At 55.2% G+C, this 27534-nt stretch overlaps 1 protein-coding gene across 4 annotated transcripts in view; it reads left to right on the top strand.

Annotated features, from left to right (window-relative positions):
• CYTH4 (cytohesin 4) overlaps nt 1–19425 on the top strand; it is a 30803-nt gene extending 11378 nt beyond the window's left edge. The window contains exons 4-13 of one of the 4 annotated variants that reach the window (XM_030856057.3): nt 722–788; nt 2296–2414; nt 4086–4166; nt 5929–6041; nt 7997–8145; nt 13919–14030; nt 15481–15557; nt 15934–16005; nt 16496–16650; nt 17448–19425. In XM_030856057.3, the coding sequence (XP_030711917.1) occupies nt 722–788; nt 2296–2414; nt 4086–4166; nt 5929–6041; nt 7997–8145; nt 13919–14030; nt 15481–15557; nt 15934–16005; nt 16496–16650; nt 17448–17520 (1018 nt within the window). In that variant the 3' untranslated portion in view covers nt 17521–19425. The other 3 variants (XM_060306525.2, XM_070046475.1, XM_070046476.1) reach the window with 3 other exon arrangements.
• Nucleotides 19426–27534: the final 8109 nt, after the last annotated feature.

Raw genomic sequence — 27534 nt, 5'->3', positions numbered from 1 at the left:
GACCTGCGGTCGGTCCTCCCCTAACTGGGCCTCAGTTTCCCCACTTGTACAATGAGAAGGTTGGGCCCTACATAATCCCCTAGGGCCCCAGGGCACTGACTCCTCCATACGGTGTCCCAGGAGATCCCCACCCTGCCCCTGCCAGCCTTCAGTTCTCTGATGCCTCTGATCTCCACCTTCCTAGCCCGGACACGTGCACGCACTCACGCCCACATACACACGTGCACCGCCCCCGTGTCTCCAGCCCCAAAAATGACAACAACATAACATTTACACGGCACCTAACGCTAGCTATTTTCAATGCTTTAACCTTTCAACAATGCTTGGGGGGCAGGTGATAGTCACCGCATGCTACAGATGAGGAAACTGAGTCCCAGAGAGATGAGTGGGATTTGCACCAGAAGCCTGGCTCCAAAGCCTGTGCTGTTACCCACAACCTCCCTGTTATCTTGCTCCCCTCTAAGCACGGGGCCCCTCTACATCCCCCCAGGAGCATCTCTGGCCCCTGAGGCCACAGCTCCAGAGCTGGGCCCATTGGAGATACAGTCTTGCAGCTCCGGAAGGGGCCCAAGCCCTGCATTTCTCACGTTCTCCCCGGTGATTCCAGCCCCACTTGGAGGCCCTTAGGGAATACTGGCTCTAGCTGAGGGAAGCGTCCTCGGGGACTGGAGGGGTGTCCTGGGGTCCGGGGGCGTCCAGGCTGATGTCTTCCTGTCTACAGCCGCATGGCCCAGAAAGAGAAGGAGCTGGGCATCGGGCGCAAGAAATTCAACATGGATCCCGTGAAGGTAGGCAGTGCGGGGGCCGAGTCAGGGGGCCGGGAGAGCTGCATGCTGGGGCCCTCCACGATGTCCTCTTGTTCCCCCTCAACTGACACAATTACCCACTTTACAGATGAGGAAACTGAAGCCCCGCCGGGCTCAGCATCTTATCCTGCCCCACGCCTGTTATGGCTGGGGGCTCCGCCACCCCACAGCATAGTAGCTCCGGGGCATGAGGTGGGAGCCAGGAGGATGCGATGGGGTCTGTGATGTCTGTGCCCCGCTCTGTGAGTTGGACTTTGGACAGTGGGGCCCTTAAACTCTGGGACTCAGTCTCCAGAAGTGTCTTCCAGCCCCTCGGCTGGGGAGCCAGTCCTGAGATGCTGGCGTGGAGCCCTGAGTGCTCAGGGCTCAGCTACGCTCTAACCCCACCCCCACTGGTCTCAGAGCACCCCCAGTCCCCACCCCTCGCCCAGCCAGGTGGCCCTGGGCTCCTTTCCTGTAGGAGCCGGGACAGGAGGAAGCCAGAAGTTGACACACAGAGGTGGGGTCAGGGAAGACACGGGGTCCCTGGAAATTTACTGCTCTCGCTTAGAAGGTTGCCTCTTCCCCATCACAGGCCTCCCGTGTCCCAGTGGCACAGCAATCAACCCCTGCCCCCATCCACACAGACCACACAGACCACACACACACACACAAACACACACACACACACGCGCGCGCGCGCGCTAACTCACTTCCTACCTGATCCTGCCTGAGCGCCCCTCAGGGAGGGGCCCCTGAGGGATCCCCTGGGCCATCTGCCCGTCACTCAGAGCCCTCCACAACCTGTCCCCCCTCTCCCAGCAGCCTCTTCTCCAAAAGGAATAGGGACTCGAAGGCATCATCACGGAAAACCAGACAGCAACCCCTCAAACTCCTAAAATTAGATGACAGACTTCCATTCCCTGGGTCGTGGGGAGAGATGTCTGAGATATTGTCAGATCAGAAAATCGGCGAGGCACACTCCCATTTTCACACAGAAAAGGGAGGAAAGGACCACCAGGGAAACTGTCTACCTCCGAGTGGTAGGACTGAGCAATTTCCTCTCCTTTTGACTGAGCAGTTTTTTTCTAACTTTTATACAATGGACATAGATTACTTGTAAGAAAAAATGAAACACTATGTTTAAATAATATGAATTTTAAGGGGGACAAAAGGAAGGGCTGAATCATTCAATCTTAAAATTATAAATTCATAGAATCATCGAAGCATATCCTCAAAGAGTGTCAGACTGAAGGGCACCCTGGGGAGCACCTGGCATGAACCTGGTTCACGGCAGGAACCCCATCTCTCTTTGCACATCTCTGCTGATGGGGAACTCACCACCTTACACAGGCAACTTCTATTAAGGAGGGAACACGACTTCCCAGAACAAGCTGTGCCAATGCTAGAATGCCAGGCCCAGGGCTCTGGCCACAGAGGCTCTCTCCCTCCCTCCTCCCAGGCCAGCTGCTGGGCGGGGCTACTCACGGGCTCTGTGTACCACCTCCAGGGCATCCAGTACCTCACTGAGCACAAGCTGCTGACCCCGGATGTCCAAGATATCGCCCAGTTCTTGTACAAGGGCGAGGGCCTCAACAAGACGGCCATCGGCACCTACTTGGGGGAGAGGTAAGGAGGGCGGGGCCTTAGGGAGGTAGAGGATGAGGGTGTGCTGGTGTGCACCAGTGTGGGTGAAGGGATTGTGTGTGCAGGTAAGTAAGGGAATGAGTCATGTTAGGAAAGTCATAACTCCTGGGGTTCAGCGGCCTAACTGATCACGTCCCTCCAGACCCTGAACCAAGGGCTGCCTGCCGGCCTTCATTCCTTCCTTCACTCATTTAGAAAACAAGTAGATATTTTTAGTATCTACCGTGTACCAGACAGTGTTCCAAGCCCTGGATGTACACCAGTGAACAAGATAGACAAAACTCCTGGTCGGGGGGGCGGGCAGGGGGATTAAATTGGGAGTATGGGATTAACAGATGCACACTACCATATATAATAGATAAACAACGAGGATTTACTGTGTAGTACAGGGAACTATATTGAATATCTGTAATAAACTATAATGGAAAAGAATTGAAAAAAAGAATACAGATATATACATACATATGTATAACCAAATCACTTTGCTGTGCACCTGAAAATAACACAGTTGTAAATCAACTATACTTCAGTTAAAAAGAAACAAACCACTGGATGTCCAGTGGTTAGGACTCGGCACTTTCACTTCCATGGGCCTGGGTTCAACCCTGGTCAGGGAACTAAGAGCCCACAAGTCACGCGGCACGGTCAAAAACAAAGACAACACAAAATCACAAAGCTCCTACCCTCAAGGAGGTACATTCTAATGGGGAAGGCAGATCCCAAAATATGTAAAATACGTTAGAAAATTATAAGTTCTTTGGAATACAAGTAAAGCAGGGAAGGGAGATGAGAAAGTTCTGGGAACCATGCTTCAAAGGCTGTGGACTTTAAATAGTTGTGGACACAAAGGGTCTCACAGAGAAGGTGAACTTTGACTGAAATTTAAAGGAGGTGAGCAGTGCAGCTCTGGGGAAAGAGCATTTCAGGCAGAGGGAACAGTGTGTGCAAAGGCCCTGGGGCAGAAGCTGCTTAAAGAACAGCAGGCTAGTGAGACTGGAAGAGAGGAAGGGAGAAAGTAGCAGGTGACAAGGTGGGGATCCCTGAGAGGGTTCTGGGCAGAGGAGTGGTCTGAGGGGACCCTCCTGGCTGCTGGGTGGCAGATAGACTATAGGGGACAGGCGTGGAGCTGGGCCAACAAGCCAGGGACCCTTCCCCCAGGCTCCCCAGAGGACACTCTCCTTCTAAGCAAGCAGGGAACCCAGGTGGCAAGAAGGGCAACGCTTTCTCATTTCAGATCAGGGAAGGGGGAGGAAAAGGGGGTGGGCATTTTCTCTGATTTTACAGATGTGGACACTGGGGCTTGGGGAGGTCAAGTGGCTTGTGTGGGGTCACCCATGAAGGAAGTGACAGAGGAAGGATTTGACTCAGGGCAGGCCGCTCTGAAACCAGAGCTCCCCTATTGGGTGAGGACAGTGTTGGTGAGCCGTCGCGGGGTGGGGCGTCTGCTGTGTGTGGGAAGACATGGACGTGCACACGGGGGCGGGGGGGACTGTGATGTGGGCTCAGACAGATGGGAACAGACCAGATGGTGGCTGGATTCAGAAGGAGGACATCTCTCCCCTCCTTGGCCTCCCCCACCTCAACCGCCCCCCCGGAGGTGGGTGTCAGCAAATGCCCGAGTGTGTCCCGCCCTCCCTTCTGCCTCCTCGCCAGGGACCCCATCAACCTGCAGGTCCTCCAGGCCTTCGTAGATTGCCACGAGTTCGCCAACCTCAACCTTGTCCAGGCCCTCAGGTGAGTGGTGCAGGGGGCAGGGGCCTGACCCCCGAGGGTGGCACGGCAGGAAGGGTTGGGGCATCACCACCCACATGGCTAACAGCACAAACAAAGCATCAGGAGAAAGAATGAATAAATGAGGGAACTCCCTGGCGGTCCAGTGGTTAGGACTCAGCGCTTTCATTGCTGAGGGCCCGGGAACTAAAATCCTACAAGCTGCGTGGTGCAGCCCCAAAAAATTTTTTAATAAATAAATAAACTTAATTAATGACATTATCCCCCCCATAGAGCTGAGGTTAGATGAGATAATAGGTGTGGACTGCCTGGATCAGTACCTGGCTCGTTACTATTATTATATTACATCATTATTATAATAATATTAAATCATAATCATTATTACTATTATGATGCCATTCCCATCCCACTGCTCTTTGGATTAGTGCTTGTTTTACTTATTTTATTAATGCAGCTTAGTGTGTACTGCATTTATTATTACTTATTGTTTTCTAATTAGGATATTATTGTTGCTACTCATTTTTACAACAATGGGAGGCATTACAGTATATGCGTTAGGAGCACAAGCTCTGGAGCCAGACTGCTCAGTTCATATCCTATCTCTGCTACTCACCCCTTGGGAAAGTCACACACACACACACACACACGCACACACACACAAAAAAACTCTCCAGGGCTTCCCTGGTGGCGCAGTGGTTGAGAGTCCGCCTGCCGATGCAGGGGACACAGGTTCGTGCCCCGGTCCAGGAAGATCCCACATGCCGCGGAGCGGTTGGGCCCGTGAGCCATGGCCGCTGAGCCTGCGTGACCGGAGCCTGTGCTCCGCAATGGGAGAGGCCACAACAGTGAGAGGCACGCGTACCGCAAAGAAAAAAAAAAAAAAAACCTCTCCGTGCCTCAGTTTCTTCATCTGTAAAATGTGGATACTAACAGTACCAACCTCATAGGGTGGTGAGGACTAAATGAGAAAATGCTTAGAATTGGTCCACCGTCAGTGCTTAGTAAGTCTTGCTGCTGCAGATGATGCCTGGAAAATCAGCTCCTGAGTAGGGGCATTTGTTCTGGGCTTTGATGGATGATTAGGAGTTTGCTAGGCAGAGAAGGAAGAAGCCATCACCATCTAAGCAATGTGGCCTTCCCTTTAACCCCCATGCTTTTTAAAGGAGAGAGGTAGGTTGGGAGTCTCCAACATTCATTTGTTCATTTATTCACCTGTTCATTCTTTCACTCATTCAGCTAGCCTTTACTGAGCAGTTACTGGCTGTCCCAGCTCACCAGGAGATGTGAGAGGAGCAGGCACTGCCCTTGCCCTTGGGGAACTTAGTTGGAAGCTGTGGAAATCATTTACTTCCCAGCCAAGGGAAGACACTCCCCCAGGGTCCCACAGTCAAATCCCAGGGCCCAGTGGCCTGGCGGGGAGGGGCCTCAGACCCGGGAATCCACAGGGCTAAGGTGGACTGGGCCGCAAATGGTGCTGGGTCTCAGATGGGCAGGGGGGTGTGCCCGCTCAGCTCCTGTATTCTAGAAGAAAAAGCATTTCTTGGATCCCTCCTGCAGTCTTGGTGCTCAGAATAACAAATTCCACTGACACCCCCCCACCCCCCATGAACCTAGATGACAGGTGCAGAGTCTCTCATTTACAGGATAAAGAGACTACGCCTGGGAAACACAGAGCAGCTTATGGGGTGGGGGGATGGGGTACCCCCTAAGCCCCCTCTTAGAGCCTCCCCCACCTCCACTGCCCATGGTTCTGTTCTTCCCCCAGACAATTCCTGTGGAGCTTTCGACTGCCAGGCGAGGCCCAGAAGATCGACCGCATGATGGAGACCTTTGCCACCCGTTACTGCCTCTGCAACCCAGGTGTCTTCCAATCCACAGGTGCCAGTGTGGGAGGGGACCCTGCCAGACACAAATCTGCCTTCTGAGGCTCCTCGGCCTCTCTGCCCCCTCAGGTCTCTCCCAAGCACCCAGACCCTGGGAGCCCAGATCCCCTCATGAACCCTCACTGAGTTCCAACTCTGTGCCAGGCCCTCTGCTGGGTGCTTGTCAGGCAGAGCTGCCTCAGGGCATGATCCTTGGGAGAGAAGGCAGGAAATAATGGCACAGGGTGCTAAGGCATCAGTGCCTCATCTGAGGGCAGGGATGGGGGAACTCAGCATGTCCAGGCTGGCTTCCCTGAGGTCCTGAGGTCTGAGTGGGGTTTTGAAGGATGAATAGGAGTTCTCCAGGAGTTCAAGGGGAGAAATGGCCTTTTGGACAGGAGTTCTAGTTTGAGCAAAGGCACAGAAGCATGAAACAGCCTGAGCAGGATGCAGGGCGCAAAGGGGTATAGAAAGATATCAGCAAAGCTCAGTCCCCCACATCCCCCAACATGGTGGGCGAAAAGTCATCATGGCAGGCTTGTCCTGGCCTCTTCTCTGGGTCTGAAGATACCATAGCAATAACCAAGTCCACATATTGAGCACTCCCCATGTGCTAAGTGCTTTACCCATGCAAAGTCATGTAATCCTTACATCCACTCTACAAGGTCATCAGGGTTCTCATCCCTGCAGAACACAGACTCCGAGAAGCGAAGGGAGCTTTTCAGCAGCATATCCATGGGCAAGTCCTACAAAGCATTTGCCTACCTTGTAGTTATATATAAATTAGGGATTTGCTTGTTTGTTATCTGTCGGCCCCACAAGTCTAAATATCTCACAAGGATGGGGACCATACAGATTTTTTCACCAGTGAATCCCCATTCTGTAGCACTTAGGAGGTACACAATAGATATTTGTAGGAAGGAAGGAATTTTAAAGCACCAGATTTGAATCACAGTCTCACTACTTAAGTTTGTGACCTTGGACATGTAAACTCACTCTCCCTGTGTCTCCGTTTCCTAATCTGTAAAATGATGGTGGTAACAGTGCCTACCTCATAGCGTTGTCAAGGGCTGTAAAGAGCTTAGCACAGGGCAAGCACCAACATTAGTGCCACTGCTACCAGAGGGAGAATCATCGATGTTCTAGAACATGAAGCTACTTCAAAGTTAAACCTCCTAATACTGCAGATGGGGAAGCTGAGGCTCTGGGAACTCAGGTACTTTCCAAGGTCAACCGGAGAGTTGGGGACACAGCTGGACTTCCCTGGCTCTGGACCCAGGGCTTTAAAACATCATAGAGTAGCGATCACCTCCTTCCCAAACGCTCAGCCCAGCCTCGCTCCCGAGCATGTGAAAGTCTGAATAATGGAACAGGAGCGCGGCCGGGAGCCCCACAGTGCTAATAAGATTACCAAGTGGCACGTGACGAAGCCCTGAACGGTGTTGCCAACAATAAGCATCCTCTGAGTTCCAAGAAGGCAGAGAACAGAGTGGGCAGGAGAGCTGGGAGGGCTCGGGGGGTGGGGGGAGCTGGATTGGGGGGGGGCTGGGGGGGGAGGAGGGCTGGAGCTGGGGGGGAGGGCTCGGGGGGAGGAGGGCTGGAGCTGGGGGGAGGGCTCGGGGGGAGGAGGGCTGGGGTGGGGGGGAGGGCTGGAACTGGGGCCGAAAGAGTGGGAGGGTTTAAGTGGGTAGAAAGGGAAGAGGAGGGAGTGCCTGGCAGGGGCCCCAGCAGGAGCAGAAGTACCAGGGTAGGAAGGCACATAGGGGCTCCGGAACGGACACCTGAAGCTTGTTTGGAGCAGGGAGTCCCATAAGAGTGGGAGGCGTGGCCAGGCCTCAAATGCCAAGCCGGGAGGACAGAGTGGACCTTCAGGACATTGAAACGGCCCATTCTTGGCCCCTAGAAGGGATTGGGGCAGGGGAGGGGGGAGTGGCCAGAGCTAAGACTGTGCCCGCTGTCCCGTCCCCACAGACACCTGCTACGTCCTGTCCTTCTCCATCATCATGCTCAACACCAGCCTGCACAACCCCAATGTCCGGGACAGGCCGCCCTTCGAGCGCTTTGTGTCCATGAACCGTGGCATCAATGATGGCAGTGACCTGCCTGAGGAGCAGCTGCGGGTAAGAGGGGTGTGGCCCCACCTAGCCCCGTCCCCAGGCATCCAGGAGGAGCCTGTCCTTAGGTCCATGGCCCAAGAGGGGCTCCTCTCAGACAGGCCGCTCCAGGAGAGGGCGCTGCTGAGATGGCCCTCCCAGGTTGGTCACTGTCTTGAGAGGGACCATCACAAAAGAGGTTGATCCCGAGAAGGGCTTTCCCACGTGGGCCCATCTTAAGAAGGAGGTCCAAGACTGAACACCCAGGAGGTCCTCCCAGACCTCAGCCTTCGGGGAACTCTGGGCACCCATCATTCACACCTTCCAGAAAGGGTGCCTCACGCAGCCTACATCTATTTTTTGGAATCCCAGATTCTTAGACTCTCAGTGGGTCAGGACTGAAAATCCCCAGACTCTGCTCAAACCCCTCCCTCTTTCAGAGAGGAAGGAACAGGTCTTCCACAGGCTACACATCAGCTCGGGAGTCGAGCAGAACCCAGGCCTCCCATCCCCTCCTCAAACAGTCCCACCCTTGCTACACTGCACCGAGCCCTGTGCCTGGCACGGGGCACCCAGGGATGAGTAAACCCACATTCAGGGTCTGGTGAGAGGATGATACACATGCGAATTATAACCCTGCGTGATTCATGCTGCACTGACCGTAGGATACACAGCTATGGAGACACAGAGGACACTATTATCACTCTCCTGGGAGCAGGGGAAGGGTGCCATCCTGGAAGACTCCACAGAGGAGGTGACTTTTGAACTGGGCCTCGAACGTTGAGTGGGAGTTTGCCCAGAGGAGAAGCAGGGAAAGGACATTCCAGAAAGAGGAACTGGCCAGCATCTGACCTGGTTGGGAAAGGGAGGGGCATCCAGAGTGGCCAGCTGGGTACATACAGACCGTGATGGGCACCGAGGTTGGGCCAGAGAGACCATAGCTTCGAACGACAGCCTCAGGAGTTTGCCTGCTTCCTATGGGCAAAGCGGAGCCAGGAGCTGTTTTAGAAACACAGGAGTGAGATTCAAAGCCTGGCTCTGCAAAAATGAATTGACGATTCATTTCTAGGACCAGAGACGCCCCAGAGCTCAATAGAGCTTCAGTTCCCTCCAGGTCAGAGCACGGCAGGAGGGGAGGAGACGGTGTGAACCCCACCCCGGCAGCTTAGCACCCTGTGTACCTCCGACAGCAGAAGTCTGGTCGGTGGGGGGAGAGCCTGAGTCTGGAGCGATTCTGGTGCCCCTCGGTGTTTGAGAACAGCCTCGCCCTTAGCCCACCCTCCTCCTTGATCCCCAGACAGTTTATCCTGGTGGGCAGGGGGCACGACATAAAATGAGGGCTTGAAAGTAGGTTAGAGCTCAGGTCAAGTACCATCTCCCCGTTTGCCCGCTGGGTGACCTTAAATAATGACTCACCCTCTTGGAGCCACCATTTCCTCAACCAGGAGCACAGGGATAACGATGCCTGCGTCACAGCTGCTGTGAGTAGTAATTTTTAAGACTGTAAAGGGCATAGCCCATGCCAGGTACATAGCACAAGCTCTAAAGTGTAGCTTAGGTCGCCATTAAGAGTGATTAATAATCATTTAAAACCCCCAGCCCTTAGTAAAATGCCTAAAACGTGAAAAGCATTTGAAAACTGGGAACGCATCTCATCGCGGTACTTGGGGCCGGAAGCTGGGCGCACCTTGTCCAGCAGGTAATGAGTTAAGGACACGCCAGCACCAGTCCTGTGGGATCTCCCAGGTGCCACTTTATTGCTTCAGCCCCCAAAGAGCCTCCTTCCCTCCAGAGGTATTTTTCCCAATTCAAGCCTTTTGTTAGTAACAATGCACTGCATTTGTATAGAGCTTGTAACTTTCTTCTCATAGGGCTTTCCGGTCTATTATCTCAATTTAGCTTCAAGCTCTTCCTGGGAGGTCTGGGAAGGGTTTATTATCCTCCTTGGCAGCCGAGAGGGGCAGGCACTGAGCAGGGAAAAGAACAGAGCATTGGAGTCACAGCCACATCCAAGTCCTGGCTCCCCCATTTTCAAGTTGTGTGACTTTAGGTAAGTGGCTTGACCTCTCTGAGCTCCCGGTTTATAGGATTAGTGTAGGTAAGCTTATAGGATTAGTAAGGTACTTAGCACAGCACCTATGTCGTTGGACTGGCTAGTTAATCCAGAAGCTTCCCAGGACACAAAGTGAACCACACTGGCCTGGTCCTTGCTCTTCAAAGCCTTGCTCTTCAAGGCTTTCACAGGAAGCTGCTCAGGACCGGGGGTCCTCTTGCTTTCTCTTGGGGTCTCATCTTCCCCATGTGTAAAGCAAGGACTCGGCTCTAAGCACCTTCAGGTATTGAGTTTGCAGCTTTGCAAAAGGATTCTCCAGGACACATAACATTTTTAAGTGACCTGATTTATGAAATTAAATTGACACAGATACATCACCTAAAGAGAGGTCACCCCGTGACCACGAGGGTGCGCAGCTGGGAAAGGCTTCAAAGAGGTGCATGATGGGAGCTGGGGCTCAGGCATGTTGAGCGGGTCTTGCCCTGGCCACCCTGATGGGGACGGGGCGAGTGCCTAAGAAACTCAGCCCAAAGGTACAGGGTGTAGACTCAGAAGATGGGAGATCAAATCCCAGCTCTGCCCTTATGGTTGTGTGCCCTTGCGTGTGAGCCTCAGTTTCTCCATCTGCAAAGTGGGCTGATGACACTGACCTCACATTGTTCTCCTGAGAAGCAGACAAAGCACTTCAAGCACCTGGCACCACTCACCTTGACAGGGTTGCCCAGAGAGGGAGCCAGGGTGGAGATGGGGAAGAAGCAGAGAGGATAGAAGGAGGGCTTGTCCACTCTCCAGTGCCACAGGTGGAGAAACCGAGGTCCGGGCAAGGGAACAGTCTCCCAGTTCAGGGCATCTTCTGCTGCAGGCAAGGCCGGACCTCCTGGGTTCCTGTCCAAGCGTCTCCATCAGAACTGACCATATACTGGACCCATTAAGCCATCTCGACAACCTTAGGCAGCAGGTACCATCCCCAGTTTACAGCGAAGGAAACTGAGCTCCAACAGAGGTAGCTGGCCAAGGGTCTCAGTCTGTGAGGAGTCCAGATTCAAACCCACGTCTGTCTGACTCCAAAGCCCTTCCCTCTGCAGAGACCAGAAAGCAAGATTAGGGGATGGAGACCTTGGCCATGTTTCCCAGCTTCCAGTGTCTTCCTGGCTGGAGGAATCTCAGCTCATATCATGGAAAAGATGGGGGATTGATGGTTGGCTTCAGGCTCGGCTAGATCCAGCTGCTCAGTGAGGTCAGAAGAGCGCAGTCTGGTCTCTCCACCTCTGAGCAACCTCCTCTTCCAAGTTGGCTTCCCTCTTAAACAGGCTTTCCCCAAGTTGCAGCAAAGATGGCCTGGGCAGCTCCAGGCTTCCATCTTGCTTTATACTAGAGTCCCAGAATTAAGGCTTAGTGAATTAAGGCTTGTTGACTGGCGTGGGTCACAGGTCCCTCTCTGAACCCGTGGCTGTGACCAGTAGGATGAAATGCTCTCATTAGCCAGATGGGAGTCATTCACAGTCTCCTGGAGCCTGGGGGCGTGGCAGGTGGGCAGTGAGTGTCAACCCCCCCACCCACCCAGCAACCTGGACAGAAAGTCCAGGTGCAAGGATGTTATATTACAGGGGGTGAGGGCGGGGGGAGCCTGGGGTTTACAAGGTACAGGAAATGTGGGTGAACTGAGCTGTTTCCCTTGTGGGGGCAGAATGTGTAGGCTGTAGGGTGCCAGCCAAAGCTGCCATGGGGCTTCCTGTGGGTGTCATGAAGGATGAGGTCCTCCCTGTCCCCCTGCTCACCTCCTTGGGCCTTCAGAATATTTGTGCTGCCAGCTTTGCTGACAAGGCCTTGCTGCCACAGACCTTGTTCAACCGGCCACCGCCACTTGGGGAATCCCAGGGCCAGGCTGGGCCAGGGCAGGATGGGTAAAGCGGGGCTTCCCAGCTGCTTTAGGGATGCAGGGATTCCAAACAGAGAAAGTGGTCCCTGCTCTTCCCCACTCACCCCACCACAGCCAGCAGAGCCCACTCCATCAAACCCAGGAAGACCTGCTTCCAGCCGGCACTCTCCTCCCCCCATCTCTTACCCCTCCGCCACCCCTAAGCTCCTGGATCAGAAAAGCCCTTTAAAAACCAAAAAACACCATTTCTAAAACTTTGGGGAATCGAACAGTACTTGGGAAATTTTTCATTTAAAATTTCGAGGAAACCATCTGAACAGCAGCACAGACAACTGCAACAGAAGGAAATGATGTCATTATCTCAAGGATAGAGACCCAGCATTGTGTCTGGCTTTAGTCAGCAGAATTAGACAATTTAGAATGTGTTTTCCAAACGCTCGGGGAATCTGGGCAGGTTGTCTATGGAACGCAGTGCCCCACGGCAGGGGGTTCAAAACACACAGGGGTGATCTGTTGCCAACATCCATATCTCTCCCACAAGGACGTCTTAGCCCTGGCTTGCATACTTCCAGTGACAAGGAACTCATTATCCTACAAGGTTGCTCCTTCCATATTTCAGCAGCTCCAACTTCTAGAAAGTCCTCCATAGAGAACTAAAATCTGCTTTCTGAGAAATTCCTACCCCCCAGAACAGGTCTCTGGCCTCTGCCTAGGAGAGGGGGCTTTAAGAGCCTAGGTCAGCATCCCACCTTGAGTCACAACATGGGCAGCCAATCTCCAACTCCCTAGCAGGTCCTCTGTGTCCCCCAACCCACGATACACCTGGAAGTCTAGCGACTGCACCTAAAAGAAGAGGAGACCCCTTCCCCCTTAGATGTTGTCCAAAGAGGCACTGAATCCGGCTGCTGTGCCCCAGAGAGTGTGTGTGTGTGTGTGTGTGTGTGTGCGTGTGTGTGTGTGCACGTGCACGCACGCACACGCACGCACACTGGTGAACATGTGTGTGCGTGTACACATCCCAGCCAAGCATCCTGTCTCCAGCACTCTCAGACATGGGGGTGATGGACCCTGACTCACTCATCTGACCCTTGAGAGCGGTGCTGGGTGGTCAGGGTGCAGGTGGGGGCTTCTCCTCATCATCATCTTCCCCTCGACTTGGGGGCAGGGAGGGGCTCTGACTCCAGTGTAGTCCATTTACTCTCCCTAGAACACTGGGGGTCAGCATTGTCCATTTTTCAGTTGTAGACAGAGCAGCTCAGAGAGGTTGAGGGGTGTGCCCGGGGTCACACAGTCATCAAGGGACCGAGCTGGGATTTCAGCCCAGGTGGCCTGACACTGAGCAGGTGCTCTTCCACGCGCGTTCTCCTGCCACTGGCTGGGATTCCAGCAGGAAGGTGGGAGATGGGAACCATCAGCTGCTATGTCAACAAACAGTCGCTACCCTGCTTTAGGCCAGGCCCTGGGGGAGGCTCTGGGGTTATGACACCCAGGCCTTTCCTGGAGGAGCTCCCCATCTACCTGGGGAAGTCAACCTCAGCAAGCAAACTGACAGCAAAACAACTGGCCGCTGCGGGGACCGTGGGTGACGCAGCCAGCACGGTCTCTCTGCGGGGCTCACCCCACCCGCTCCATTCTACAATAGCACAGGGGGAGGCATGACATGGGGTTGGGGACAGGGGAGCACCACTGGGCCTGGGGGGACCGGGGAGGGTTTCCCCAAGAAAGCCAGGGACCAAGGAGGAGCTAACAGGAGGGGAAAGAGTTTGCCCAGAGGGCCAGTGACCTGCCCGAGGTCACACAGGCGGAACCCAGGCCCTGGACGGGGATGAATGTCACAGCGGGTCTTTCCCTCCCTTCTCTCGGGGCAGAACCTCTTTGACAGCATCAAGAGTGAGCCCTTCTCCATCCCCGAGGACGATGGCAACGACCTCACTCACACCTTCTTCAACCCCGACCGCGAGGGCTGGCTGCTCAAGCTAGGTGAGAACGTGCTCGTGCACGCAGGGGACGTGCACCGACGTGCCTGCACACTCACGCAACGGGTGAGAAGGTGCTCATGCACACGGGGGACGTGCACCGACGTGCCTGCACACTCACGCCACGCGGCTGCCACACACATGCACCTGACATGCAGCCTCGGGGGTGCAGCCAGGTCAGCCCCAGGTCTCCTGACCCTGGAGCAGCAGTCTGCCCGTGCCATCCGTCCATCTGTCTGTCCTGGGGATAAGGGGACAGTGCAGGAGGGGAACGATAAGCAGGAAGTGGGGACGGGAAGCTGACTGATTCATAGATAAACGGTTCAACCGCAGGTCCTTCCTGAAGCGATTCTGAGTTAGCCCAGACCCAGTGAGGTTAGGGCATCTGCCCGGGGCCACACAGCCAGCCAGTGGCGGCTTTTGGTGGGCAGAGGGTTGGGTGTCCTTGAAAGACAGAGGGAGGGAGTGTGACAGAATGTGGCTCAGGGAGCCTCCCCTCAATGGGACTAGGGGACATGGAGGGCCTCGGGCCTGCAGAGGGGAGCTGTGGCGGGTGCCACAGCTGCAGCGGCTCCGTATGCTCCTGCCACCCCCACACACTCCTGGGCGCCGCCCCAGCAGGGGCAGCCCAGCCAGGCACAGTGGTCCTCCAGGGCAGGGGAGGATAGACGCCTCGTGTTGGAGCAGGGGTCCTGGCCCGGGGTGCCCATCCAAGCCCTCCATCTCTCCAGACCCACCTCCCAGTTTACCCCCCTGCAGACTGCAGCCTCCTTCCTTGCCCAGCTGACTGTCCTCAGTCCCAGGGAAGCTCTAAGTCACAGATCCCAGCTCCTCCACCCATCCTCAGCCTGAGTTTCCACAGCTGCAAAATGTCCCATCCCTGGGACAGTTAAATGTGTGGGAAGCCAAGCACCTGGGCTCTGGGGCTGGGACACTGGGGTTCGAATCCCAGCTCTGCAGCCAGACCTCGAGCAGATGACTCAGCCTCTCTGCACCTCGGTCTCCTCATCTGTAAAATGGGGTTAATAATGGTCCCCTCCTCATAGGTGGTTATACGGATTAGTAAGTGAAAGTTTATTGAAATCTCTAGAACATTGCCTGGCAAATGAAAGATGAAAGGCTTAGCATAGTGCCAAGCAGGGAGTGGGCCAAGGCATGAACGGAGGGGTGAGGGCAGCAGGAAAGTGCAGGAAATGACCAGCCTGCCCCAGGGCCTGATCATGGAGGAGCCTGGGTCAGGCAACTCAGGGGCCGTGCGGGGGTGATAGAGCCACTCAGGTTTTGAGTCAGGAAGGGATAGATAAGGGGGAAGGTGTGGCAGGCAAGGGACTGGGGGCTTGCTGCTCAGGTCGGGGCCCAGAGGAGAGCGTCTGAGGCCCTGCTGTTCCGTGGAGGGAAGTGCTGGTGGCCCAGGGCAGAGGAGGGCTGACTGACTCCACCACTGGCTTTCGCAGGCGGCCGCGTGAAGACGTGGAAACGACGCTGGTTCATCCTGACGGACAGCTGCCTCTACTACTTTGAGTTCACCACTGTGAGCCTTACCCTGCCCTGCCCCTCCCCCCAAACCCTTTCCAGACTCCCACTAAGTGGTCCATTGACAGAGCTTGGGGCCCCTTGAGATCTTTCAGACCTCCTCCATACCCATTTTACAGATGGGGAAAACTGAGCTACAAAGAAGGGAAGGGGCTGGGCCAAGGTGCAAGGCAGAGCCGGGGCTTAAAATCAGGCCTCCTGACTCCCAGCCAGGGCTCTTTCCGTGCTGCTCCCCTGCCCTCTCCAGGGCTGCACAGAGTCGGGGGAGATGGGCACACTCCTCTCCGGGTCTAGGGAGCCCCCAAGGTCACTCCCTGCCCTTGGCTTTGAAGCTCCATTTGCAGATCCTGACCTTGTCTCCTGTTCCCCTGCAGGACAAGGAGCCCCGGGGAATCATACCCCTTGAGAACCTCTCAGTGCAGAAGGTGGATGACCCCAAGAAGCCAGTAGGTATCGGTATGGAGGCCCGAGGCCAGAGCGGCTGCGGGAATTTCCAGAACAGGGTGGGAGGAGAGGGGGTGCCCATCACACCTTCCGGGTGGCTCAGGGTTGCCTCAGTCTCCCTCCTGGGGGCAGGTCAATGGCATCAAGAGGGCCCGGCCTCGCTGACTCTCAGAGCCTGACACTGGCTCGGGGACGTTTAGTAAGTCTCCACTCATTTCTGAGCCTCAGTTTCCCCATCTGTCAAATGGGGATTTGAAGAAGAATCATGGATTTAGGCCGAGCCAGGCACGTAATAAGTTCTCAGCATGAGGAGCTGCAGCTTCTGCCCCTTTGCCTCTCACAGGAAGGCCCGGGGGTCGGGTCTGTCCTGCCGCTTATCCAAGCGCTGGTCTTGCCCAAGCGTCTAGGCCTCTCTGAGCCTCCCGGAGAGCCCAGTGTAGCAGCCCTTTCCTCCCACCCCTGCCCTGCCTTCACCTGGCCACTTCCCCGCAGTTCTGCCTGGAGCTCTACAACCCCAGCTGCCGAGGCCAGAAGATAAAGGCCTGCAAGACGGACGGCGATGGCAAGGTGGTAGAGGGCAAGCACGAGTCCTACCGCATCTCAGCCTCCAGCGCCGAGGAGCGGGACCAGTGGATCAAGGCCATTCGGTAATGGGTGGGCGGACTGGTGGGGAGGTGTCTCCTGTCACCTTCCAGAAGCACCTACTTCTCTTGGAGCCCTGTTTCCTTGTCTGTAAAGAGGGCTAACTCTAGAATCTCCCTCCTGTTTCTGGCATGCAAATCCCTTCCACACATATTCTGTGAGCAGCCCCTCTGGGCCGGCACAGTGCCGGGTCCAGGACACAGGGGAGAGAGGCACCGCCTTCGTAGGGATGGTGGAGGATCACGGGAGATGTTGCACGTAAAGCTCTTTGCCCAGCGCCTGTTGGCATCAGGACCCATAGTGGCCCTGGAAAGACCTGATGGAGGGGGAGAGGAGGCCTTTCTAGGTGGAACAAGCAATGCAGGCAAAAACAAGGGGGCACGTCAGGTCAAAGCCACGCTCACCTCCATTTTACACATGAGGACTGAGGCCCAGAGAGGGGAGGGACTCGCCCAGGGCCACACAGCCAGTGAGGGGCAGAGCCGTGACCGGCAAGCAGTTCTGCTGGTTCCACCTGGGCTCTTGTCACCTCCTTCTGAGAGTCTGTTGGGAGCCTGGGGAGGGGTCCAAAGACATTTGGGGGCAGAATTCCCAAGGCTCTCAGGCCTCAGCCTCACCCCCTCCGGCCCCGCCTGTGGGACTCTGGGTTAGGCCAGCGAAGCTGGACACACCCTGGCTTGGTCCTTGCTGGGGTCATCTGGCTTTTCCCCTGAGGCAGGGCAGGCCGACCCCTCCCTGGGATATGAGACTCTTTAAGTCAGCCTGCCCAGCCCTGAAATCTTTTCACCTACTCTCACTCCAGAGCCAGCATCACCCGTGTCCCCTTCTATGACCTGGTCTCTGCTCGGAAGAAGAAGATTGCCAACAAGCAGTGAGCTTCCTGGGAGGTGGTGCCCAGCTTCCTGGGAACCCCGTGACCTGTGGTACCTGGAGACCTACCTCCCACCCCAGGGTACCCTTTCCTGGCCCGCAGACATCCTCCCTCAACCCCGTTCATTTCAAGCTGACAGCAGAGGGGAGGAAGGGCTCAAGAAAGAGGGTGGGTGGGAACCACCGAGGGCTCAAAGCCCGACCATGAGGCCGCTGGCCCTGGACACCCAGGAAAGGCCCTGCCCCAGCCCCAAGTCCACCGCAGTAAGGGGTGAGGAAAGCAGCCCAGAACCCGGCACCCCGCCCTCTCTCTGGGGCTCAGTTTCCTCTCCTGTCAGACGTCTCCGTGCCCTCTGAAATGCTGTCAGCCCTCGGAGCAGGAGGGACCTGCATGCTTCCTACCCTCCGCCATGGTGATGCCCCCTCCTTCTGCTCAGGAGGTTTCTCGGCCAGCCCCTCCCCCATCCTCATCTGGGGCTTGGCCTTCCCTGCCCAAGGGACACACGTACACATCTCAGACCCACCGACAAGACCTCTGGGAGACCCGAGAGCACTGGACTAGAAGCCCTGATGCCACGGTCTCAGTCCCAGCTCTGTCTCCAACTTGCTGTGTGCCCTCGTCCAAGTCACCCTCCTTCTCTGGTTCCTGGAAAAGTACGGTGTTTGGAGAGAAATGTCTTGGCCCTTCTGGCTCTGGGCACCGCCCCCACTGCAACCTCCAACCTGCCAGCAATGGCCCTAGGTAGGTCCCAGCAGGGTGTGAGCTGGCCACCTCCCTCCTCTGAGACTGCTTCCTCTCGGTAGAAGGACAGGATTGGACTGGGTCTCCCAAGGAGCTTCTGGCTGGACATGTCTGCACCAGAGCTGGAGGGGGCTCTGGACTGAAGGCTGCTGGGAGGCAGAGAGCAGAGTGGGCTCCATCCTCAAGGATGTCCATCTTAGAGAAGGGGCGGGTGGGACTCCTCAAGAAAATGGCAGACAGCATCCCAGACAGATGTACTCAGGCGGAACTGGCGGTACAATCAAGAAGCCAAGTAGAGAGCTTTGTGAGCTGTGGTTACCAAGAGGGTTACCTGTGGTTACCTGGAGGCAGCGGCCATGGCAGTGAGTGACACAGAAGCTTGTAGCAGAGTCTCAGCTACAGCTTCCCTGCTGGACCACTGCCCAGGGCTCCCGTGGTGGTGAGCAGGGTCCCAGCATCCTGAGGTCCTCTAGGGTAGCAGCATCAAGAGTGGAACTGACTTCCCAGCCCACAGGCAGGCAGCTCTCCAGGGAGATTCCAGCCTGGAGGAGGATTCCACGAACAGGTTTCTTCTCAGTAGCACTTCTCACCCCATCGCACAGGCCCTGGGGGTGTCCCTGGAGGGAAGTTCCCTGGCAGGAAAGCAGGATATGGGGTTACCTCTGCCCCACTCCCAGCCTGCGTGGGCAAGCCGGAGCAAGGTGGATTCCCCCCGGGGAAAGGAGGCAACCTCTCCTCCCCTCCATCTCCCACACACATGCACACTCTCCAGGGTGTCAGGATAGAGTAGCTGCCTTGCAGTGGTGAGACCCCTATCTCTGGAGGTGTGCAAGAACCTGGTAATGATATTGCACTGACGAGGATCTGGTTTGGCATCTGCAAGAAGAAGCTTTAGGACGTTTGAGGTCTTCCACAGACTCCATGTCAGCCTGGGAGCTGAGCGCCACCTCTGCTGCCTCATTTGGCCCCTGAAGGGGCGGCCAGGCGTCATGGGCTCTGAGGTTCTCTCCTGCCACTGGTTATACACTGGCTGGGTGACCTTAGTCCACTTCCTTCCCCTCTCTGGTCCTCAGCTTCCCCCCACCCCCGCATCATTGAGAGGGTGGAATGGGGGATTTTCTGGGCATGAGTGACTGTTCTGGGAATCACTCAGAATAGAGAATAAAGGTCATGAGTCAACTCGTGAGGGGCTCTGTCCTGTCTGTGACTACATCTCCCATCCTTGAACCCACCCTGCCCCTTCACCATCCCTTTCCCAGCCAGAGTGCAGGAGGGTCAGACAGGGAAGAGTGGACACTCCAAGGACCCTGGACCCTCATCCTCTGGGCACTGGGGCTGCCACACTGGGCAGATCTCCAGGGGCTGGATTTGTGTCAGGGGTCCCTCAGAGCATGGGCAGGAGTGCACTGGTTCTGCCAAGGCCGGGGGAAAGCAAAAGAACTTTCCAATAGGCTGCGCTGTCTAAAGAGAGAAAGAATGCTGCTCAGGAGATAGGTAATAATCTCCCTGTCTGCAGAAGGATGCAAGTACAGATTGGCTCCAATGATCACCTGGGGTGTTACGGGGGGACTTGAATTTGGTCATCTTCATTTATTTGTACTTTCCACAATGTTCATTACGTGGACAAGACAGAATCCCTGTCCACATGGAGCTTACATTTTGGTGGTCTTGAATTCTAGGACTCTAGGCAGCACTCTCGGATGTGTAAGGCACTGAGGTGGCCCCAACACCTTAACCCAGCCCCCTGCCTGAAATGCCACCGTTGAGTCCCTCCTTGAAGACCTTAAGGTGTTGGACTGATCAACATGCTTTCATTTGGCCCAGGCTTTTGGAGCACCTACTCTGTACCGGGTTCCACACACAGAACCAGAGGTCCAAAGATGATCAAGGCAAATCCCTTGCCCTCAAAGGGAGCTCAGTCAGCCGGGGAAGACAGGTGCAAAGGAGGCCTGACAGCCCAGGCCAACACTTGCCGGTTATATAGAGTGGAGCACAGGGACTGGTGGAGGGCTGGGCTGAGCTGACCTGAGAGGCAACCTAAGCGGCTTCACAAAGGAGCTGTGCTTGAGTGTTGGCAATCAGGTGGGAGAGAGCTCACTCACATCTGCTTCTTCCCACCACACACACACTGACTGCAAACTCCTCACACGCCAGACTGCCACTGCTCGGTGCCTGGCACAGAGGAAGTTGCACAATGATTCTTGGTTAGACTGAAGTCAACTGAAAAGGCCCTCAGGGGCTCCACATCAGGAGATGCAAATATCTGGAGGCGCAGGGAACTGTGGGAATGGTGGTGCCGGGCCGGGCCGGGCGGGCTGGGGGCGGCGTGGGGCGTGGCTAGAGAGGCAGGCAGGGCCACAATCTGATCCAGCTCTGACTTGCTGGCCCAGGAACTCCCCTGCTCCCCTGGCCTCTGCCCACCTTCCCACCCTTCTGCCACTCTTCACTCTGGGCAGCAGGGGGCTCCCACCACCCGTGGATGAGAGGTTCCACGACACAGCCAGACCGGAGATGGGATCGGCTGCCCCTTTCAGGGATGAGGCCTCAGCCCAGAGTAGAGCCTGGAACTGGGCCTCCTGGAGACGGATGCACCTGGTCGACTAGGACCTGCGGGCTTGAGCAGGCCCAGACACCCATGGGCACAGATAAGCATGGGCCTCCCCTCTCCCCTCATGCCAGGCAGAGTCAGCCCTGCTCAGCCTAGGATTCGGGATACCCTGGGCCCTGGCTTTCTGGCTGCGGGACCCTGAACTAGTAGCTTACCCTCTCTAGATGTGATCTTCCTCCTTGAAGGGTTCTGACAGGTGAGTTCTAGGACACAAACCTTTAGCGGGGACCTCCCTGTGCAAGGGAGTCTCAGACATGGGTACCAGGCAGCCCCTGCCCTAGGGTGAATTGAGACTGTTGTGTGTGACAGGGTGGGTGGCAAGTGAGAAGGTGCCACAAAAGCCACATACTGTAATAGGCCACAGGGGGCAGTAGTGAGGCCATCCGGAGGCCCTGGGTTCAGGCCTGACTCGACTCTGTGTCTTAAGCAAGTTTCCTAAGCATTCTGAGCCTTGGATTCCCCATCTATAAAATGGTAGTGATAGAACATATGCAAAATACTTAGAACAGTGTTGAGTACCTGCTCAGGGTTACATGCTGCTATTATTATCCATCACAAGGCAAACTAGGTACGTGCTTTTATGGAGATACAAAACAGGCTGGACCACTGGAGGAGGAAAGATGCAGGGGGGGGTTGGGGGGTCGTAGATCTGGGTGGGCTTCTTGGCAGAGGTGCCCATGAAAGGTAAGATAAATGGAGGCCTGGCTCTTCCAGCCAGGAGGAGCCAAAACAAGGATGCTTGATAAGGCAATGTATTTCTGGAACTCCCTTGAGCTCCCAAAAAGCCCCCAAAGCAAGAGGAAGAAAGGTTGAGGGGAGCTGGGCCCTGCCAGGGGCTGAGCTGCGTGCACGATGCTGGAGTCCCTTGCATCTCCAAGGCCACCGAGCCCCTTGTCATGAAGCTCTGGCTGGGGATCCAGTAACATGGCTGCTGAACTAGGCCATCACAGAACGAGGGAGAATAAGCTTGGCACCGGATGGCCTGGGGTGGAGCAGGAGGGGGCAAGGGGGACCCCTGCCAGTGCCTGGGAAGTCGGAGCACTTCTGGCCTGGAAGCGCAGAGTTGGCCCTGGGACCCTGCGCCCGGATGCCCAGGGCCAGGAAATGGGGGGCAGGCAGCCAGGAGTCGAGCAGCAGGTATGAGAGACCTGGAGAAATTGATTTATTAGAGACGATGAAAGGAGCTAAATGTTTGCCAGCTCAGTGATGACTCAGGCGCTCCCCAGGGGTCCACAAATTGTGAGCATCAAAGAATCAAAGACAGGCCTCCTCCCACCCGGGCTCTGCCAGCCTGGAGCCATCCTTCGGCAATGGAAGGACCACTCCAACTGTCCTGAGAGCCTGGTCCTCAAGGGGCAGCAGAGACCTAGCCACTCCAGCCAGCATCCCCTGCCCACCCCCCACCCCACCAACCCCCCCCAGAATGGCTGAAGAGCAAAGCTTCAGAGTGAGGCAGATCTGGGTCGAAGTCGTGGCCTGGCCCCAAATTGCTGCGTGACCTTAGACAAGTGGCTGACCCTCTCTGGTCCCACATTCACCAGGGAGGACAGATGCCCACCAAGCCAGGGCCCTTCCTCCCTCTCCCTGTCTGGCAGTGTCATTCCTACCTAATTTGGCTTCTTCCAGACAGCTGTGAGCACAGCCTCCTCTGCCTGAAATCTACCAACTTCCCTCCAGGAGACAAGCCAGATTCCACAGGGCCTCATTTCCGGAGAACATGCTCTTCCGGTACCAGCTTCCAGGCTGGTACTGGGCTCCAGGAGAAACAAGAATGAATCAGAGTCAGAGGCCGGAGGCAGGACAGACAGAGGAGGGAGGAATGATCTCCTTGTGGGGCAAAGGGCTGGGGGTTGCAGTAGGGGTGTGGGAAGGGGGCCTGCGGCACCTGGGAGGACCAGTGGAAGAGGGGCTGTCGGGGATGAGGAGGGACATCTGCCAGGCAGCTGGGGGGACATGGCAAGGACTGTGCAGCAGCGTGGCACGGCTGGGGAGCGGTGAACTGTTCACTGGGCACAGAGGGGGCCTGTGCCTAGAACAGCAGCAGTTGGAGTTGAATAGAAGCTGGGACCAGGCTGGCCAGCGAGCAGTTAGACTCTGTCTGGATGGGGAAGGGGAAGAGGTCACAGCAGGAGACAGGTGGGGCTGGAGGCTGTTTGCAGGTAGTCCTTCTGGCTTCGTAGCCTGGGGCTGCCAGGCTCAAGGGAGGGTGTGCGATTTGATTCTGCTGCTGGACTCCAAGGCCCATCTCTCTGCTTCCACAAAGAGACCTCCAGCTCCATCCAGGAATTCCTTGCCCTATAAAATCATCCTTCCCCTTCTTCATGCAGAACTGAGCCTCACAGAGGTCAAAGGACATGTGCTAAGGGGTCACTCACCACGGAGGCTCTGCGAGGAAGACAGAGGCAGAAGGTACCAACATTTATTGAGCATCCTTCATCTCATCTATCCTCCCAGTAGCCCACGAGGGAGACAGGATTATTCCCATTTAACAGATGAGGATGTGGAGGCTCAGTGAGTTTGTGACTTGCCCAGAGTTACATGGCCAGGAAGCAGCATCTGATCAACTTGTTTTTGTTGAGCTGTTGAGGCCAGGAGGAGCCAGGAACCTGCAGGGAGTTTCCAGCAGAAGTGGAGGATTAATCCATGACCTTTACAATCTCCTTGATCTCTTGAAACTAAAGCTTAACTCTCTTCTCTTCGTGTTTCCTCCAAAAGATTTTCATTTAATAAAATGAAAGAGCCCAGAAAGGACCCAGCTTTGACCCAAAGAAATTATTTTTTGAATAAAATATCCTCTATTAAAAAAGAATAAAACAGGGCTTCCCTGGTGGCGCAGTGGTTGAGAGTCCGCCTGCCGATGCAGGGGACATGGGTTCATGCCCCGGTACGGGAAGATCCCACATGCCGCGGAGCGGCTGGGCCCGTGAGCCATGGCCGCTGAGCCTGCGCGTCCGGAGCCTGTGCTCCACAACGGGAGAGACCACAACAGTGAGAGGCCCGTGTACCACAAAAAAAAAAAAAAAGAAAGAATAAAACATGTTCATTGGAGAAAATTGGAAAATGCAATGATCAAGAAGAAAAAAAAAAACTTAGATCAAGAGTTCTTCTACCTGATATCATAAACATTTCAGATTATTACCAGCACACCTATACACTGTATATGTTACATCTCTGCAACGCTTCTACTGCACAGACAAGTTTGTAACGTGTCCTTAACACCATGGAATCGATATTTCCCCATGTGTACCAGTCTGCACAGGCTAGTTTATGCTGTGGTAACAAATAACCCCCAGATCTCAGCAGCTTCACACATAAGAGTTTACGCCTTGCTCACACTGTATGTTCAGTGGGGTGTCGGACAGGGGCCTCTGTTTATCACAGTCACTCAGGGACCCAGGCTGCGGAGGTACCATTGTGACACAGGCCACTGGGAGTACTGTCTTGGACATGTTATCACTTCTGCTCACTTTTCATTGGCCAAAGCAAGACACATGGCCACCTAACTTCAAGGAGCCAGAGAGTTACCCTTCTACCACCTGCTTATCAAGAAGGGAGAATAGAAATACTTGGACTGCAGCACTCATGCCCATTGTAATTAGGATGACCAATTGTCCTCACTTGTCAGGACCAAGGGCTTTCCTGGAATGCACTCTCAGAGCCATAACTGAGAAAGTCCAGGGCAAACCAGGATGAGTTGTTCACCCTCCCTGTACCATGTTATATATTCTTCACAAACTCATTTCTCAATGACTGCCCAGCAGTCCATCTAGCAGATGAGTCATGGTTTTCCTCCCTAATCCCCTATTGTTGGAGACTTAGATTGTTTCCAGTTTTACACGTTTATAAATCCACTGTCTTAATAGCTTCATGAATAAAACCTTGTCCATATAGCTTCTCAGAAGTGCAATTACTGGCCATTTTTCAGTCTCAGAATACCCGCCGTCCCTTCATATTTCAAAAGAGTTTGGAACGACACAACCTGCCTTCTACAGCAGAAGCAAGGTCCACTCCTGAACACTCATCCGGAGCCCTGAGCAATCATTCTCCAATCTTAGCAGCAGAATCCCCTGGAGGGCTTGTTGAAACGGACTGCTGGGCCCCACCCCCAGGGTTTCTGATTCGGTAGTCCTGAGGTGGGCCCAAGAATTTGTGTTTCTAACAAGTTCCCAGGTGACGGGTGCTGCTGCTCTGGGACCACACTTTGAGAACCACTGGCCTAGTGGTTTAACTCCCCTGCTTTGTAATTTGACAGGCGATTCTGCTCAACTACTCACCAGCTGTGTAACCTTGGGCAAACTGTGTAACTGATCTCTCTCAGCCTCGGTTGCCTCATCTGTGAATTGGAGCCATTGTGAGGATGAGCGCAGCAAACATTTGGAGAGCTCTTAAAAGCATGTCACAAGAGCTCAGTTAAAGATAGCTACAGGGCTTCCCTGGTGGTGCAGTGGTTGAGAGTCCACCTGCCGACGCAGAGGACACGGGTTCGTGCCCCGGTCCAGGAAGATCCCACATGCCACGGAGCGGCTGCGCCCGTGAGCCATGGCCGCTGAGCCTGCGCATCCGGAGCCTGTTGCTCCGCAACGGGAGAGGCCACAACAGTGAGAGGCCCGCGTACCGCAAAAAAAAAAAAAAAAAAAAAAAAAAGATAGCTACAGTTATTCAGTGGTAGATTAAATAACTTCATGTCTTCATGCTTTAAAATATTTGTTAATCTGAATAGAATTGCATTTATTAAAGTTTTCGTGCCTTTTATGTCTCTGGGTGGGAATGATTTTTTTTTCCATGCGGTGATGAAGCATTTGTATTTCCTTTTTTTTTTTTTTGCGGTACGCGGGCCTCTCACTGTTGTGGCCTCTCCTGTTGCGGAGCACAGGCTCCGGATGCGCAGGAAATACAGGGAAGCCCCTGTATTTCCTTTTTAATATGAATCGTCGGCTCCTGTCCTTTGCCCACAGGTTTCCCTGTCTTTCCTCATGGTCTACCCGAGCTCGTTAGAGAGCAAAGATAACAGACAGACCCCATGGCTGGTCTTGTTTGCTACAAAAGTTTTCCAGGGTTGCTGCCTGCCTTTCTACTGAGGTCATTTTTCTGGTCATTTTACAGAGTGGCCAAATCTGTCTGACTTTTCCATTTTTATTCCCTCTATGACTTTTAAGCTGAGATTGTCCCCCTTCCCCAGAATGTGAAAACATATATAAAGGAGGGCTTCCCTGGTGGCGCAGTGGTTGAGAGTCCGCCTGCCAATGCAGGGGACACAGGTTCGTGCCCCGGGTCCGGGAGGATCCCACATGCCGCGGAGTGGCTGGGCCCGTGAGCCATGGCCGCTGAGCCTGCGCATCCGGAGCCTGTGCTCTGCAACGGGAGAGGCCACAACGGTGAGAGGCCCGCGTACCGCATAAATATATATATATATATATGAACTGGATTTCAAATGATGGGATTTGTTGTGCCCTGACAGTTGGGGGTGGGGTTGGGAAGTGGGGAGAGGGTGCCCTCCTGGCTCACCTCAAACCCTCTCTCAGAGTATTGGGTACATGCAGAAACCCAGGGCCTCTCAGGACTGCCCACCACGCCGCACCCTCAGCTCTGCCCCAGACACAGCCATGTTGTCTGTCTCCCCATCTGCAGAGACCCCCTCCAGAGAGACCCTGGGCAGTTCAGGGTTGGATGGGGCCACTGGAAATGCAAGGGGACAGGATGACCAAGGGTGTAAGAACTGGCCATAGACCTTAGCCTCAGTTTCAGATCTCTCAAGTGTTTGCCCTATGAATTCGCCTGAGACTCTATTTTCTCATCTACAAAATGGGAGATAATGCCCGCATGAATGGAAAATTTTAAATAGATCACCAGCCACAGCGCGCTTAGCACACTGCTGGGTGCAAAGTAAGCACTCAATTAATGGGTCTTGTCGTTATGCCCAATTCTGTTCCCAGGGCGGGGCATGAGCCCCACAGCCTTTTCCTCTGTTTGGACCGAAAATACCCAGCACCGCGGGTCCCAAGTCCCCAGGTCTCCGCAGAAATGAATCTCGACGCCTCAAAGAGCCCTTGCGCGTTCAGGCTTCGAAGCGCGACCCCAGACCCTCCAGGGACAGCTCAGCCCATCAGCCCTGCCCGGGAACTGCATCGCCCGGGCGCCGGGGCTCAGAGAGGCCAGAGTAGTGCGGGGAGGGCGGAGGGGGCTGCGCCCCTCCCCACCTCCCCCGGGCAGCTGAGTCCGCGCCGAGCGGCCTGCAGACGAGCCACGCGCGCCTCCCCGCTCCCGCGTCACCGCCACCAGGCGCGCCGCTGGGGCCTGATTTCCATAATAATCAGCCGCAGATTTTTCGAAAAGACCGTGAGCGGCCGCCGCCGCCCGCCAAGAATGCTCCGGCTGGTGGGCGCCCCTCTCCCGACCAACCCCGCCACCCCGGAGGGAGCCTAATTCTTAAAAGCTTTCGAGATACCATGGGCTCGGGAGGCAACTGCGAGACACCCGGGACGTCGCTCTCACCATTAAGGGGGTTGGCGGGGGGTCGGGGAGGCCGGGAGAGGCCGAGGCTCGATTACAGACCAGCCTCAGAGACAGGAGCAGGGGAGGGAAACTGAGGCAGATAAGGGCAGAGGCACGTCTCCAGGCAGGTTCTCACAACGCCCCTGAGAGTGGGTTCTCTACTAAGCCCCACTTGAC

Source organism: Globicephala melas, chromosome 10 (genome assembly GCF_963455315.2).
Source record: "Globicephala melas chromosome 10, mGloMel1.2, whole genome shotgun sequence".
NCBI lineage: Eukaryota > Metazoa > Chordata > Mammalia > Artiodactyla > Delphinidae > Globicephala > Globicephala melas.
Note: the sequence above shows the minus strand (reverse complement) of the source record. Positions and strands in the feature narration are given on the sequence as shown.